The sequence below is a fragment of the Sceloporus occidentalis genome, unplaced genomic scaffold (assembly GCF_023333645.1).
Source record: "Sceloporus occidentalis isolate IW3139 unplaced genomic scaffold, rSceOcc1.0.p SCAF_40, whole genome shotgun sequence".
NCBI lineage: Eukaryota > Metazoa > Chordata > Lepidosauria > Squamata > Phrynosomatidae > Sceloporus > Sceloporus occidentalis.
The window spans coordinates 134,056-150,948 of record NW_028317020.1 but is presented as its reverse complement, the minus strand read 5'-3'; the positions used below and the strand labels follow the sequence as shown (position 1 = coordinate 150,948).

General features: G+C 39.2%; 1 protein-coding gene across 3 annotated transcripts; it reads right to left on the bottom strand.

The window, feature by feature from the left end:
• Window positions 1–838: 838 nt before the first annotated feature.
• Window positions 839–14,373, bottom strand: LOC149290149 (THO complex subunit 5 homolog). 3 transcript variants are annotated; one of them, XM_089489604.1, is made up of 20 exons: window positions 14,293–14,373; window positions 14,040–14,183; window positions 13,489–13,602; window positions 13,279–13,376; window positions 12,585–12,731; window positions 12,302–12,416; window positions 11,743–11,875; window positions 10,787–10,822; window positions 9,233–9,310; window positions 9,043–9,083; window positions 6,579–6,678; window positions 6,383–6,491; window positions 5,533–5,634; window positions 4,958–5,054; window positions 4,501–4,615; window positions 4,317–4,420; window positions 3,866–3,953; window positions 3,315–3,430; window positions 3,035–3,225; window positions 839–902 (listed from the first exon to the last, which is right to left on the bottom strand). In XM_089489604.1, the coding sequence occupies exons 1-20, from the start codon at window positions 14,371–14,373 to the stop codon at window positions 839–841; spliced, it is 2,073 nt and encodes a 690-aa protein (XP_089345730.1). The 3 variants fall into 3 exon arrangements, with proteins under 3 accessions (XP_089345730.1, XP_089345731.1, XP_089345732.1); XM_089489605.1 differs by lacking the exon at window positions 10,787–10,822; XM_089489606.1 differs by lacking the exon at window positions 10,787–10,822 and having other exon boundaries at window positions 14,040–14,180.
• Between the last annotated feature and the right edge of the window lie 2,520 nt (window positions 14,374–16,893).

Genomic DNA, 16,893 nt, shown 5'->3' with positions numbered 1-16,893 from the left:
GAAAAAATGTAAAAAACTCCCAATAACCTGGTTGCATAAGTGTGCACACCCTCTTGCGGTGCTAGTGTGGAGAAGGAATGTTGAGCTACAATATCTAAATGTGATAGATATTTGTAGACAATGTGGTGCGGAACCCTTTATACATTCAGGGCAGATTCTGTTGAAAGAAGATATTGACAAACTGTCTGGGCCAGGTTTGGCTTCCTTTTAAAACGTAGTAAGTATATTTCAGATTTGTGTGATGGAGTTGCTTAGTGTCAAAATCACATCACTCTTAAGTGGGCTTTGCCCCTCTTTGTTCCTATATACTTTTTTTTTTGTTATTTTCTCTCTAATCTACTTTGTCTTCTCCCTCATTTTTCTCATGTCTCTCTTCTCCCCTCCTTTCTCATCTCTTCTCCCTCGTCACGTTTATTTTCTTATGTCTCTCTTACATCTCTTTCTTCTGTATTATTTTTCCTTTCTCTCATGTGCCCCCCTCTACTTAATCTTTTAGCTGACACCTGTAACCCACCCCACCATGCAGTCACAACCTTGATCATGCCTCAGCCACCTACCCAGGTGTAAACTCCCAAGTGTCCAGAAAACTTGACCGTTCTAAGACAATCTCTTCTTAGTGCATTGTTAAGATTAACCGATACCATGCACCAAACTTCCTGTTGATATAATCACAAGACATACTAACTGAAGTGCTGTGTTTATTTTAATTTAAGAGCCAGTTGTCCTTGCAAAACATTTTTATTTAACATGAAAATAGGCAGATATTAATAATGCGTTGTGTCGAGAGGCAAAAATTATACTAAAGTCCAGAGGACAAACATTTGGAGGTATCTGGAAGTCAGCGGTGACTGAAGAACCCCTGAGGGTGGTTATACTTGAATGGCTTTGTACGGCCTGGTCCCCTGTGTGAGATAAATAAATAGAGGTAAGATATGAATGAAGACTCAAGACACAGGATTGAGATGGGAGATGCAGAAATAGGCAGAAGTATACACTATGTCAGGGGTGTCCAACCTGCGGCCCTCCAGCTGCTGCAGGACTACATCTCCAATAATGCTCTTTCAGCTAAGGGGCTTGTTGTATGGGAGGTGTAGTCCTGCAGCAGATGGAGGGCTGCAGGTTGGACGCCCCTGCACTGTGAATTTTATATACTTTGGGCAGATATGAGTTTCAAGACAGGGTTAGGGCCTATGACTATAATTAGTGAACACCCCTGAATTATTGTGTATAGAATGGGGGATGAATCAAAGGAACAACACATACAGTGGGGCAAAAAGATATTTAGTCAGCCACCAATTGTGCAAGTTCTCCCACTTACAAAGATGAGAGAGGCCTGTAATTTTCACCATAGGTACACTTCAACTATGAGAGACAGAATGAGACAACAAAGTCCATAAATCACATTGTCTGATTTTTAAAAAAATTGCAAATTATGGTGGAAAATAAGTATTTGGTCAATAACAAAAGTTCGTATCAATACTTCGTTATATACCCTTTGTTGGCAATGACAGAGGTCAAACGTTTTCTGTAAGTCTTCATAAGGTTTTCACACACTGTTGCTGGTATTTTGGACCATTCCTCCATGCAGATCTCCTCTAGAGCACTGATGTTTTGGGGCTGTCGCTGGGCAACACGGACTTTCAACTCCCTCCAAAGTTTTTCTATGGGGTTGAGATCTGGAGACTGGCTAGGCCACTCCAGGACCTTGAAATGCTTCTTACGAAGCCACTCCTTCGTTGCCCGGGCGGTGTGTTTGGCATCATTGTCATGCTGAAAGACCCAGCCACGTTTCATCTTCAATGCCCTTGCTGGTGGAAGGAGGTTTTCACTCAAAATCTCACGATACATGGCCCCATTAATTCTTTCCTTTACACAGATCAGTCTTCCTGGTCCCTTTGCAGAAAAACAGCCCCAAAGCATGATGTTTCCACCCCCATGCTTCACCGTAGGTATGGTGTTCTTTGGATGCAACTCAGCATTCTTTCTCCTCCAAACACGACGAGTTGAGTTTCTACCAAAAAGTTCCAACTTGGTTTCATCTGACCATATGACATTCACCCAATCCTCTTCTGGATCATCCAAATGCTCTCTAGCAAACTTCAGACGGGCCCGGACCTGTACTGGCTTAAGCAGGGGGACACGTCTGGCACTGCATGATTTGAGTCCCTGGGGGCGTAGTGTGTTACTGATGGTAGCCTTTGTTACTTTGGTCCCAGCTCTCTGCAGGTCATTCACTAGGTCCCCCCGTGTGGTTCTGGGATTTTTGCTCACCATTCTTGTGATCATTTTGACACCACGGGGTGAGATCTTGCGTGGAGCCCCAGATCGAGGGAGATTATCAGTGGTCCTGTATGTCTTCCATTTTCGAATAATTGCTCCCACAGTTGATTTTTTCATAGTGGGGTTTGGAGTGCGACTGTTTGAGGTTGTGGACAGGTGTCTTTTATACTGATAACAAGTTCAAACAGGTGCCATTAATACAGGTAACGAGTGGCGGACAGAGGAGACTCTTAAAGAAGAGGTTACAGGTCTGTGAGAGCCAGATATCTTGCTTGTTTGTAGGTGACCAAATACTTATTTTACCGAGGAATTTACCAATGAATTCATTAGAAATCCTACAATGTGATTTCCTGTATTCTTTCCCCCCATTCTGTCTCTCATAGTTGAAGTGTACCTATGGTGAAAATTACAGGCCTCTCTCATTGCCAACAAAGGGTATATAACAAAATATTGATATGAACTTTTGTTATTGACCAAATACTTATTTTCCGCCATAATTTGCAAATTCTTTAAAAATCAGACAATGTGATTTATGGACTTTGTTGTCTCATTCTGTCTCTCATAGTTGAAGTGTACCTATGGTGACAATTACAAGCCTCTCTCATCTTTTTAAGTGGGAGAACTTTCACAATTGGTGGCTGACTAAATACTTTTTTGCCCCACTGTAACTAGTAATAAGTTACAAGGTAGGAGGAAGCTATAAACGGACGCTCATAAAAGCTCCAGTTGCAGACAAACATATCCCTGTCCTTACCTTACTAGACGCAGGCAGATCTTTTCAGGGGGAAACTCATGTGGTCCCTCCACACTATTATCACGCCCCTCGGTCTCCAGGTAAACGTCCAGCAGCATGGAGAGTCTTTGCAGCTGGTTGGTCAGGAGCTGGTATCCTGGAGGAAGACCATGCAGCTCTTTGTAGAAGACATTAATCTCACTCTCCATAACCTGAGAAAAGAAGACAGGTTTTGCTATTTAATACACCGACGACACTCCTGTACAATAAGAGGCGTACCATAGCTTGTATAAATACTTACTCGAATATTCTCATCATTGCTGGAGCTGCGTTCTCCTTTCCAATTCAGAAAGAGACTGAACACTGGAGGAACAGTGCAGTAACCAGGGTTCAAAACCACTGCTGCATGCAGCTTGGCTGTGACAAACAAAGACATTCAGAAAACCAGTAACAATATAAAATCCCCAATGAGAACTGATTTCACTACCAGAAAGTTCTGCCGCCTCATAACAACCTTATTTTAACAGGTGCACCCTGCCCTACCCATCCACACCCTGCCCTACCCATCCACACCCTGCCCTACCCATCCACACATGTGTAGATAGCTTGCCCAACATGCAAATACCAATTATGCAAGATAATCTAATCAAACCATTGCTAACATTAGAAAATTCTACAGCACTGGAATATAACAGTACTAAATCAAGAAATTAACTTAATAAACAAGGAACACTAGGAAGAAGCTTTATAGCATCTGTGAAAATGGTAAACTTGGTTGACTATGTGTTTTCTGCGTAATAGCACTTTTACGTTTACTAGCATTAACACTGCAAATAACTGCATGTTTCGTACCTGTTCCTCTCTCAATCATTAAGGAATAGTATTGATCAGTGGGTTTTGCTAATCCATATGTTACCACCTCTGCTGTGTAAGGCAATGCCTGTAGGAAAAGGAATCATTAACACTTGTCAGACAATTAAAAAGCTTAGCTCATAGGTTAACTATTATACAACTCTAAGGCAGTACTTGCAAACAATAAGCCTACTAGTGGATGTTAAACTATATTCTGGCAGAAAGAGCTCATTGAAAAGACTAACGAGGCACACAGGTAGTTATATAGTTGGATTATTTAACTTTATTTTATGAAATTTTGCAACTATATAAAGCATAACATACCAGTTTCAAAAAACTTGTTCACTACCAACTTAATGGCCTCTTAGCTAGTACTATCTCAGAGAAATATTAACATTTTTTCTCCATCAAAGGAATTTTGATGGAGAAAAGGAAAACTATGTTCACCTACTATGTAATCTTCATATGTGATGACGCTCCACTTTGTCAGCCTTGACACTATTTTTGTCGGAAACAGGTGCTGGCACTCGGCAGATACCGGAATAATACCATGCTCTGAAATGGCAAGAGATGGGTACTGTAACATCATGCACAGCAACTGCAATTGGAAGGCAGGGAAAGACTTGGACACATACCTAAAGATGCAAACTGCCGATGCAGAGAAAAACGTGACAGCAATCTGGAACGCAGTAGGTTAATGGTCTTCTCCATGTGACTAGCACTGAGAGCATTGTCTGCCATGACTGCAGGCTGTTTGGAGAGATGCAGAGAAGACAATCATCACAAGGTGTGTATAATGTCACACTCAAACAATATCTCCTAAAAATGCCATTTTGACTTGCATATAAAAAAAGATAACTGGCTTAAGTCAACACTTTCTTTACAACTTTTTTTCTCGCTCTCCCTAGGCCAGTTCAGGCATACTACACATTTGTGAATGCACAAGAGGTACGTTCACAAACCGTGAGACTCCAAATGTTTAACTTGCATGCAAACCCCTATACGTTAGTTAATACATCCCAAACTACATTAAAATGAAAGTTTGGATTTCTCGCTTGAGGATTATGCAAAATACAGGCGACATAAACTTACCTGTGGCTGATCTGTAGGGAAATGAAGCCCACCCATTGCCTGCACCCAAAGATAAGGGTGTCCCAGATCTGAAATGTAATCGCTCAGGGACAAGATGCTGCAAGTAAATAGGAAATAATTAAAGCTATTCTATATATTCCATCAGAGTTACTTTAAAGTTCCATTGGTGATCAATACATTACAACACATGCTTCAGCTCATTACAACAATGTCTCGAATATCTCTCTAAATATAAAAGGGTATGTCACTGTAGGGATTCTCTGTGTGATTTATGGTAAAGGCCCAATAACAATGCAGCTGCCAGACCGGGACTAATTTGGTGCATAAAGCGCCTCCCAGCATGACTGATAAATTGGCGGTTGCATGATTGGAGCAGCGAGATAGTGGGGAGCCATGTTTGTGTAGGATATGTAGAAAAGCAGGTGTTATATGTATATAATTCCATTATTGTAGATGTCAAGGGGAAAAAACTTTTAGCACTTAATTTTAATGGCGGGCTAATATGCTAGTATAAATGTAATGTAAGCTTTTACAGTACTCTAATTTGTCACAAATAGTAAAGCTATGTAACTTACCCAACTTTATCAAACTGATATCTGTTGGCAGGATTTGGGGTTTTATTGCCATCGTCACCAGGATATAGACAGCTCAAGATCAACTCTGGGTTCAAGAGATCCCTTTTGATAGGAAAGACAGGTACGTTTTTTTAAATATTGTTTGCGGGTTTATTTGATATAATATAATTTGTAACATACACAGGTCAATTCCTTTTAATGTGTCATTGACGGAAAAACAATCTGGAACTCTGCAGACTGTAGACTGTATCTACCCAGACAGCAACAAATATCTTCACCCATAAACAAAATAAAATATCAAGATTTCCAACCAAACAGGATTACATCACATTCTTATAATGTGTAAGCTACCAATACAGACAGGTCCATGGCACTTGGACAACTGTATACTTTGACCAAAGAGCCCAAGTCAAATTGACCAAGCTTATTAACAGACCCAGTTTCTTGTTAGATAGCAAGTATATCAGCATTTGCTATCTGGGAAAACACCACAATACACAAGGTGAGAGCACACAATGTTTTAAAAACCGTTTTAAACATCAAGCTGTTAGAGTGTGATTTGACAATGTGAAAATTAATACAAATCTTTTTTTTTTTCATATTTAATAAAAACTAAGATTGAGAAAATGTTTTTTGTTTTTTATTTCCTATTTGCCAACCTGCCCCCGGTTATGCACATCTGCCTCCCAGATATGCCTTATATGCCACTCTATTTGAGGTCAGCATTTGCTGTGAATATAATTGCTGTGTCTTATAATCAAGCAAATACGGTAATACACATTCTATTACAAAAACAATCATTTCACTATAATAGTCAAACCCTTTCTCCATGGCTTCTCTGGACTCTTACCCTGCACTGATGGCGGTGGACAACTCAAAGGCCGGGGTGATTATAGCCTTCACGGTGAGGATGTTGAGGTTCATGAGAAAGTAGAAAGTCAGGTTCAAAAAACTGCCATCTAAAGACAAGAAGACAGAACGATATTGACACCTTTAAATTCAAGTCACACATTGTGTCTACACCAAATACCTCATATACCCCTTACCTTTGCACTTTACTGTGAGTGTCACACACAGTGGGTGCCTCTTTAGCATCTCCTTCCTCTTATCATCCAGTTGAACTCCCAGTGTTGGTCTTCGACGCTTCTGATTCAAATAAAGCATGATAAAAGTAAATATGTTGAGAGAAAAGAAAAAATACATTACACATATATGCAATAAAGTTTCCAAAGCACCTAAATAATGCAAGGCTGAAACATGCAGATAAGAACAAACGGTTTAATTGAGACCCACCGTTACATGGGCTCAATGATTTATTTAAGTCTGCTATTGTTTACATAGCTTTATGTTTTTCATTTTTTGTACCCCTTGTGACTGAAACCGTTTTAAACACTTTTGCAGTGCTTATGTTTATTAACTAAGTTTTATATTTTTTTTCCAGAAGGGCTTTCTTCAGATACTATTTTTTTGATCATATCCACTAATTTCCTGTAAAAAAAATAAAAAATGGTGACATTTTTAAAAAAATATATATATTTTACACATCTACAAAAGCTAATGAAAAAAACAGCGAAATAGATTCTACTATTTGTCGTGAGTTAAGAGATACCCAAAGTTTTTATGAGGTTTTTTTTTGGAAGTTTTAGGCTACGTTTCCACTTGGGTTTTTTTGGCTAAAAACGCCCCAAAAAAACGCCAATAGCGCCACCTGGCGTTTTTTTAGTGAAAAAACGCTGCAGCCAGATGTTAGCTGTTCTTCAATAGGAAATCGCACAATGCCATATCCACTTGGCGTTTTTCTGTTTGGCGTTTTTTCAGTCCTCTTTGGCGTTTTTCTGCTTTTTTGGGCTCTGTGGCAGTTTTTCAAAATCTCAGCATGTTGACACTCTGGCATTTTTTGCAAGGAAATCTTGGCGTTTTTCTCCAATAGAAGTGTATGGGAGAGAAAAAACGCCATGAAAAAGCCATGTGGGTTTATTGCCTTGGCGTTTTTTATGGCGTTTTTTCCACAGTTACAATGCAGAGGATGGACCCAGTATCTGTGTGTCCTACGAGAAATAGGCTGGAAACAAACAGTTTCACACAAAACAAAGTTCATATTGAATTCTACACCATTTGGAACAAACATGCCATTACAAACAAACATACGCGACGCATCAACTGGATCCTGCGTGCCAAAAGCAACAGCAAACAATTTGCACCATCATTTGGGGCCAATCTTCCTAGAGGAGCAGACATTCGGAATAAAGCATGCCTTACAAACCACAGAAAAGTGACAAAAGGGTCCGCCGGGGCGTTTAAGTAGAACTCTACCAAGTAAATGACATCAGGGGGCAGATACTTGCCATTTATCCTAATCCCTTTTTTAGCTGGGTGAAACTTCTAACTTGTAAAGGCTGGAAAAACTGCCTAAGGTCAAAAAAAGCAATTTCCACAGAAAAAACTCCAGAAAAAAACGCCAAAACGCAGGAAAATGCAGTGGCAGTTTTCTTGGCGTTTTTCATCAAGAAAAAAAACGCAGGACAAAAACCCAAGTGGAAACCTAGCCTTAGGGCAATAATTTGCAATTTCAAATCATAAATGTGTTTTTCAAATCTGGTCCTTTTGCCCCCATGTCCTATTTGGGACATCTTTCAAGCTTGGCAATTCAATTTACCCCATCAAAACAGTGTACTTCAAATAGTGGTATTTTAACACTTTCCATGACCAGCCTTTGACAAAGTTTACAGTAGTATGTTTTGTGTTGTCGCCCCCCACCCCACCCCACACATTGTACTTTAGGTATGAATTTACAGCTCCTGGTACATCACTTCCAAACACTCTAATATGTGTTCAGCAACATCTCCTGAGTACAGTGATACCACCCATGAATTGATTTTGTGGGTTGTTTGGGAAGGCCACATTTGGGAAGTGCACATTTTTCAACTTGGAGCATTGACATCTGGTCAACCTTCCTCCATGTCCTATTTGGGAGATCTTTGAAGCCGGCCAATTCAAATTTTCAACAGCCCGATCAAACCATATAATTTTAAAAACTAGAGACCCCAGAGTGTTTCAAATAGTGGTATTTCAACTCTTTCCACACACTTTACCACCAGCCTTTGTCAAAGTTTGCGGTAATTTTGTGTGTGTTTTTTTTAACCTTTTTAAAGACATATGTGTTCAGCAACATCTTCCAAGTACAGTGATAGTACCCTTGCATAGGTTTGTCGAGTTGTTTAGGGGTGGGAATTTTTTTTCCTTCATTTTGACATCTGGTCAGCCTGGGCACCTATTTCCTATTTGAAACATCTTTGAACCCGGCCAATTCAATTTACCCCACCATACATCAAGGCATTACAACAACGCTGTTTAAACAAAGAAACCAATCTTATTTAATGCCACGACGTGCCTGGCATGATCGGTGGTTAACTATTTTTCCATAATATGCCTGGCACATCATTGGTCATTAAAGGGACACTCCAGCCTTCATATTCACTTTAACAAATGCCTTTACTGTAGAAACCTCACCGTTGTCTGTTCCTCCTCCGCATCGGAATCGCTTTCATCATCTGCAGGAACAAAAGTACAAAAAAGAAAATATTTAACTACAGAGTTTTAGGGGCAGTAAGCAGTACAAGAAAGCTTCTTTACAGGATAATTGATTGGACATTTTAATTTAAAGCCACCATAACAGCAATAATGGATGTACTGCCATCACCTTGTGATTCTTCTGTAGGCTTGAATAAAGCTCTTGCCTCTTCCACATTCCCTTCAATGGTGACAACGAGCCTCTTGTCTACAACAGAACAAAACAGGGAATTTCAAAATATCGTTTGTAAGAAATAAAAAAATGCACACTTTAGCAAATTAGAGGTACAGAAGCCATAGAAGAACAAGTCACCTCTCAACAATTTAAATGAGGACACCGAAAACACTGAAACCTTCTCCCATCAGATAAACCAGTTCATACATTCAAATACAGTAAATCAAAGAGGGAAAGAGAAGCAAGGAATCCCCAATTTATGGGGTTTCTTAAAGGGAAATTTCCAACATGTATTTACTCTTATTACTACGATCAGATGAAAATAAGTTCTGGGCACTAAATATATTTACGGCGTAATCTATTGTTTTCAGACAGCTGTATATCAGTTATTTCATGTATTCAAGCTGTGTTAACTTTGGATAATCTACTGGAAAACCCCCTGCCTCCTTACCATATTGCCTTGTGGTAAAAAAATAAATGTATTACCCACTTTGTGACAAGACTGTTATAGGGCAATAAGTACAAATAGTGTATTGCTTTTTTAATTTTTTCTTCTTCAAAGTTCGCTATAGTGACGTTACAAACACTGATATCTGTCATTTACCCCTGAATCACCATTCACATGTACATGATTTTCAAAAGTAGACAACTCATGGTATTCAATTGGGATATTTTTACACTTTTCAAGCACCCATTTTACCTTCAATCTTTTCCATAGCGGAAAGTGATTTTTTTTCACATAGATTTCAATTCAGGTATATATTTACAGGGAATTTAAAGGGTTACTAAAAAACACCACCACAATAAGTGTTCAGCAACATCTGTGTACAGTGATACTACCCGTGCGCAGGTTTGTTGGCTTAAGGGCTGGACTACATTTGTAGGGACATCATTGAAGCTGGCCAATTCAATTTATCCCCACCAAGCCAGAAAAGACACCTCAGGGTATTTCAAATGGTTTTAACACTTTCCATCGACTACCACCAGCCGTTGATCGCTTTACTAAGCTTGTTTAGTTCCTTGATTGATGTTCCGTGCACATCGTCATCAAGGGGTTAATCACACAGCCTGGTGTACTGTCTAAAGAAAGTCTATGGAGTCTATTCATTAGCATTGTCAGCATCAGAAGCTTGGGGTTTGAGAAGGAAGTCAGCCAATATATTACAGGACTGACTACAAAAGGAAATAAAACTAAGCTGTATTTCTGTATTCAGCAATGTATTTTTATTCTCAAGTAGAAAACATGTTTTTTTTCCAACGGGACTTCCCCTTTAAGACTGAAACATGGAAAAAAAGCAGCAACAAACATTAAGAAAGTTAGCAAGTTTGCATCCTTAATTCTAAACATGTATAAATTGAACACCAAAAGCATTGATCTCCAGGTCCACTCTATTCATCCTCCAGACAGCCACATAAGCGATTTCAAGTGAAATGGAAACCATCTACAGAACCACACCACACAGAGCTAAAACTATAGACAAAAGTGGTCTACAGAGGAACTGTACTCACCCTGCCTATAGGGCTGGGCAGGACTCTTCATGTGAGCTAATACCAGGGCAAAGGGGAAACAGACACAGGAGAGAACAAAAAATAAATAAGGAGAAGAATGTAGAAGGGAAGACAAAAAATGCAGTGGTAGAAATAGAAGAGAAGACGAGAAGAGTATGTGACAACAGTAAAGACACTGCACATGAAATGCATACCCATGGGAAATGAGGACTGGGTAGATTTTTTCATGCAGTGGATCAGCCAGAATTAAATTAATGACAGACTAGAACGATGCCCTTAAAATCCTCGCGCCTCCAGATGAAAAGGCCAAATTTTTGAGAAACATTTCGGCACTGACAAGCTGCTGTAACTCAGAAATGTGACCATCGTATGTACCACATGCTGAAGGTTAATATTTCTCATCTATGTTCTAACATGTAATAGTAAAGTGGCACATATACCTGGCACCGCGTCAGGTATATTTAAAACCCTGATTATGGGGCAACCCACTTAGAATTAGAGCTTAATAAAAAAAAAAAAAATATATGTATATAAAATGAAGGAAAAAAAATAAAGTAAAACTGCATAGAATCTCTCATTGTTTTGGAAATTTCACCACTTTTACTTGCATAATCTCTACCGTTATAGCATATCACACATCGACATATGGAACTGCTATTTGTCTACCTCTTTATAACACACGAGTTTAGGACCTTTTAGAGTTTTACTGGAAGGCCTGGGACCTAAGCAGGCACATTAAGCCCTCTGCATATAATTGAGCTTATGGTAGAAGATAATTATTCTAGGAGGCAGAGAAGAACACAGATCCCAAGTAGGGCTCACTACGGCATGCCTTAAATATAAGGATGAGTAGGTTTGCCAGACTTTCTGAATAATAGCCAACAAAAAAATGTATTTATCACAATGGATTCAGCATCTTTTACACAAATATTCTCAAAATAAAAACAAAAGCTCACCACATGCTTGGCTGTAGGCACTGGCCTGGACAAAGAGCACATAAAGGGGTGCCGGAAGGTGTCTTGCAATTTCATACTGTTTGTGCATGCAGTCAGAAGGCATAGACAGATATTCTTGGACTGGTAGCGAGGCCTGAAAACAGAAAATACAACTTTTGCTGATTCCAAGGGCTACGCAAGTTTTTATTTATTAGCTGTAAAAAAAGAACACATATGCCACTGCTGTACATGTCAATATATGTTAATTTGTTCAGAAACATTTAATATAACAAATGTCCGGTTTCCCTCCATTATTAGCAATACAAGAATACATTAAAAGGTTTGCATTATAGGTATTTTAAGGGGCAGAAATATGTATTGGTATCCAAGCCAACATGAAGAACTAAGGCTATATACATCAACCTATATTCTTGTAATTTACTTTCTAAAACATGTGATAGTTATATTAATTAATTTTCCTGAGGACACTATTAGAGGTTGCAGCTGCATTAATACCCATTTAATTAGCAGTCATTAGAAGACTGGGACTGATCTCCTTTGCCCCAACATATGTTGTTACCTGCATGATATTTTGTAGCTGAGGCTGCAAGCTGCTTAGGTACTCTTTCTTAACCTCTATTTCCTTCAGAATCTTCTCCTTACTGGTCAAGCATTCTTTGTATTTCTCTGCCAACCTAAAAAGGGACATAGACTGTGACAGCTTAAAAAGCCAGGGCTGCTCAGAACAGCTGTGTTTTACAAAGATACATGACCCAGTCCTATAAACAAAAGTGTCAAATAATAATTATGTAACAAGTTTGTAAAAGCATGTGTGCTATGGGTGTCATAGAGGTCACACATACCTTTTCCGCTGCTCCAGTTCCCAGTCTAGACGTGCCAGCGTTTGCTGATGAGGATCACCAACTGTAATTTCTGGTTTGCTGATATCGGCTGGAGCCTCTTTGTAAAACTCCTCCACACTTACCAGCTCAATCTCCTCATGCTTTGATCTGCATAGGGGGATATTGCAAGAAACTTTATCAGCAAGTTCAAAGTCCATCAGCAAAAGAGAAGAAATAGGATTGGAATTACCAGGAAAGGTACTCAAGTGTTGTTTTGGGGTTTTTTTGCCCTCCAAACTTTAGGTGCATTGGCTTCTTAGTCTGTCTATGCCATAGGTAGGGAGTGTGGAGAATAGGAGCACATGGCATTTGGCTATAATAAAATAAATATTTTGATATTTGTCTACGTATTTTTTTCCTGGTTTGCATTCTATTTAATTTATAAAGCCACTTAATTAAAAAAAAAATGAACACCTTTGCCTCATACAGATATCACATAGCTTGCATTTGTCATGCCACTGGCTTTTAAGTAGCCAGAGGTCAGTGTCGCTACTGTAAGTGGTTCTTACAGAGGTCACGCAAAACTGAAGATTAAGACCAACAATTAATATTGTTCGTATTTTTATAGAGACTTTACTATTAATGTAACCGGTCATTGAAGGTAAAACTGAACATCCCTGTATAAATGGTTAAGCATCTGCTCGCTGGTACTCACTTAAATTCCAGACACTTCGTGATCTCCTTCTGAAGATGCATGACTTCATAAAGAAGGTTCTGCAGCTGTAGATGATATGCATCCACTTTCTGCTTGGCCTAGAAGAAAAAATGAGACTTAAACCACTAGCACAGCAATTATTGCTGCCTTTGCCCCCTGAGGAAGCTGACAAATTAATAGTAATGTGGTTATCCGAGAAAGTATTGGTACCTCATGAGTTTGATCTCGTGCTTTCTTAAGTCTGATGTGTGCGAGGCGGTTCAGTTTTTTCAGAGTCATAAAATGAACACAGCTTTGTATCTTTTTCTCTTCAATTTCTGCAGCCTTGGAGAGGGAGAGAATATTGTAAAGGTTTATGTTGGGAATAATACTGGGTAGATATAACTTAGTGTGGTAGTTTACCTCAAGTCTACCTTAAGATCTAGAAAAGTCATGGTTAAATAAGGTTTGTAGTTTTTACAGCAGGAAAAAAACTGGTTGATAAGATGGGCCTACTGGTTCTTATCTGCCTTCAAATTCTATGTTTCTATAGTTAATCCCTGCTTGATTTGAATACAATGTGGTAAATATCACACTGCATGGTCTTGTTATTAAAGTTACTGTATTACTAAACAGTACTGTGCAACACATGCACACCAGGTGTTAATGTCACAGTGTAGCTAATACTTAGAATACTACAGTTGTGTTTGTTAGATAGTTTGTAGGGGTGGAAATAGTTGGCCATGTATATTTTTTACAGCACACTGTTCTACAACACATACCCCATCTTTGCTGCCTCTAGTCTTGAGGTCATGGATTTCAGCCATAAGTCTCTGCAAATCCTGGCAGGTCTCTTTATAAAGCTCGTAATCGTTTCTTGGATCTCTGGTATCCAGCTCTCCTTCCTCATTGTAATATCGACCCTCCTGATCACAAGCACAAAGCCGAGATTTTTAACACGATATGGATAACACACGGCAAGCCTTAAATACATTTTTCTGCCCAGTTTGGTATAATCATTACATTATATATGACCTGCTCATCATGGCGGCTTCTCTTTCCTTCCTCAGTCCGGATTACTTTGGGCTTCCTCTTCTTGGATGTGTCTGAAGACATGTCTGCGGAGTACTACTGAAACAAACATGGACGCAAAATAACATCCAACAACCTCGTTCATTCTAGAAAACAATTCCTAAACATCACAAGGCTCTCTCCCTTGGAATGCTGTTCATTGGGGCAAAAATTTAGTTTGTAATTAGACTGAAACTAGTACTTTGTACTAATGGTTTTTGTTTTTTTTTAATTTAAAAAATATGTCCGTATACCTTCTTACTATACATATACATTACCAGAATATTGTAATTAAAAGTCACCAGATATAGTTTACAACGGCTAGTTATTGTCAAGCTACCATGACAGGGTTGAGGGTACTGAACTTAATCATTAACCATTTGTTTTAACAGCCAGGCATAGTTACAGGCATTTTCTTTCAGACCCTGTTCAGCTACCATCTGATCCCCTTTACACTGCTGTGATGGATACATTGTGCATCCTTACAGCAACTGTTTAATGACATAACATTGTTTAGCCAATGCGCGCTAGAAATTCCGCCCTGAACGTTGCCACCCACGACTTTGTATGAGAACGGATTTGAGGATAGAAGTACTACTTTAGCTGCTAGAACGTCACTGACGACGATAACCCGTGGATTGACGTTATTTCCAACCGAACCTGGTGATATACGGTAATTCTCAGCAATATGAGTAGATTGCAGTTTTCACGCGCGAGTTAAACGAATTCTTTAAGGCGCCAGGAACCCAGAAACGAGATACCTAAACCGAGAGAATATGTAACTAGCCATTATTATACATTTATTTTCTTACGTTTCTCAGTTCCCTCGGTGGCCCTCACAGTCTCTTATTCATTGGGTTTCAGAAGACTCCTTCCGGGTCGCCGCTACCACACGACCGGAAGCACCCGAGGCTCACGTGCTCAACACCACAGAGCAGGGCAGTGGATAGAAGGGTTCGCTCTTGTAAATGAGATTTCAGTGTGGAATCTGTGGATGAGGAGGGAAGCGTTTAGGAATGATATCAGTATAATGTCCATATGTGTAACACTAATGTAACCATTTTCGCTTGTGTCACCATACACCCCATTCATTTTATTTTACTGAGAGGGCAGAGTATAAGTGGAACACTCTCCCAGTAGAGGTGGTAACGCTTATTAAGTAAAACACATGGGAACAAACTTGGTTAAAACAGGCAGTGGTCTTTCTTTTTTTTAGTTTACCAACAACACAATAACCAAAAACGCTCTTGGCCTATACCCAGATAAGGTGACCACATTTAATTTATGCCATTTGGGGACGCACTATGAAGCGCATGAGATAAATATAAATAAATATTAGACCCTGCTCCCAATACATTGAAAAAGTAGGACCCTAGGCAAGCATTTCCTTGGACCCCGCTCCACACTCCCTTTGCTCCAGCATAAAAAAAAATATTTTCCACACTGAATCGGAATCAGACATACAAATCCTGTATTTGCAGGTATACATAAATATTGTGTGGAAGCATATCATTGCAGGTATAGATCAACAGAACACACAAACCCAGCATTGCAGGTATAGATCAACTGGAAATCACATGTTAACTCAGCACTGAAGGTATAGATTAAATAAACAACACATGTAAACAGCACTGCATGTATTGATCAACTGAATAAGACATACAAGCCCTGTGTTTGCAGGTATACATTAATAATGTATGGAAACATAGCAGATATAGATCAACAGAATAACACAAACACCCAGCTTTGCAGGTATAGCTCAATTGGAATTCACATAAAAACTCAGCATTAAAAGTTATAGATCACAGGTTGCACACCCCAAAGCCAGCGTCCACACAGCCCACATAGATCCTGACCAGCACCCAGATAACACACATAAGACTTGCCATCTTTGTCCCCAAACAGCCCAGCATGAGTCAACTTTGTCCCCAAACAGCCCGGCCTGTTGCATCTTTGCCCCATAAACACCCTGCCTGTGCCATCTTGGTCCCCAAGGCTCAAATACCCTGCTTGTGCCATCTCTGCCTTTCCACAAATCAATTATACATCTATGATACACACAAACACTTTTACAGTCACTCACCAATTCACACTTTCATTCAAATAATTCATTCACACAATCATTTAATCTCTCACTCATTCACACAAATCATTTACACATTAATCCATTCTCTGACTCATTTACACAATTTATACACACAATAATTTTTTCATTCATTATGCATTCAATGCATCCACACATACATTTTTTATTTCCTCACTCATTCACACAATGCATCCACACATTAATTAATTTTCTAATTAATTCTGACTCTTTATTTCAATATTCTTACTACCCCCTTCTCACTATCTACCCCCTCTCCTCCCTTTTTTAGAGAGACTAAAAAAGTTAAAATTATATACACTAGAAAAACGGCGTCTCAGAGGGGATATGATAACATTATATAAATATATGCAGGGCCAATATAAAGAGCTCTTCAGTGACCTGTTCATTAACAGAAATATACAAAGAACAAGAGGTCACCCTCTGAGACTGGAAGAGCGCAGGTTTCATATACGACAAAG

What these genes read in the sequence shown, in the direction of transcription:
- LOC149290149 (XM_089489604.1), bottom strand. Translation starts at nt 14,373, where the DNA reads ATGTCTTCAGACACATCCAAGAAGAGGAAGCCCAAAGTAATCCGGACT. An exon ending in GAAGCCGCCATGATGAGCAG is followed by an intron (nt 14,184 to 14,292) that starts GTCATATATAAT and finishes GCTTGTGATCAG; the next exon opens with GAGGGTCGATATTACAATGA. An exon ending in CGGAGGAGGAACAGACAACG is followed by an intron (nt 6,679 to 9,042) that starts GTGAGGTTTCTA and finishes TATTTGAATCAG; the next exon opens with AAGCGTCGAAGACCAACACT.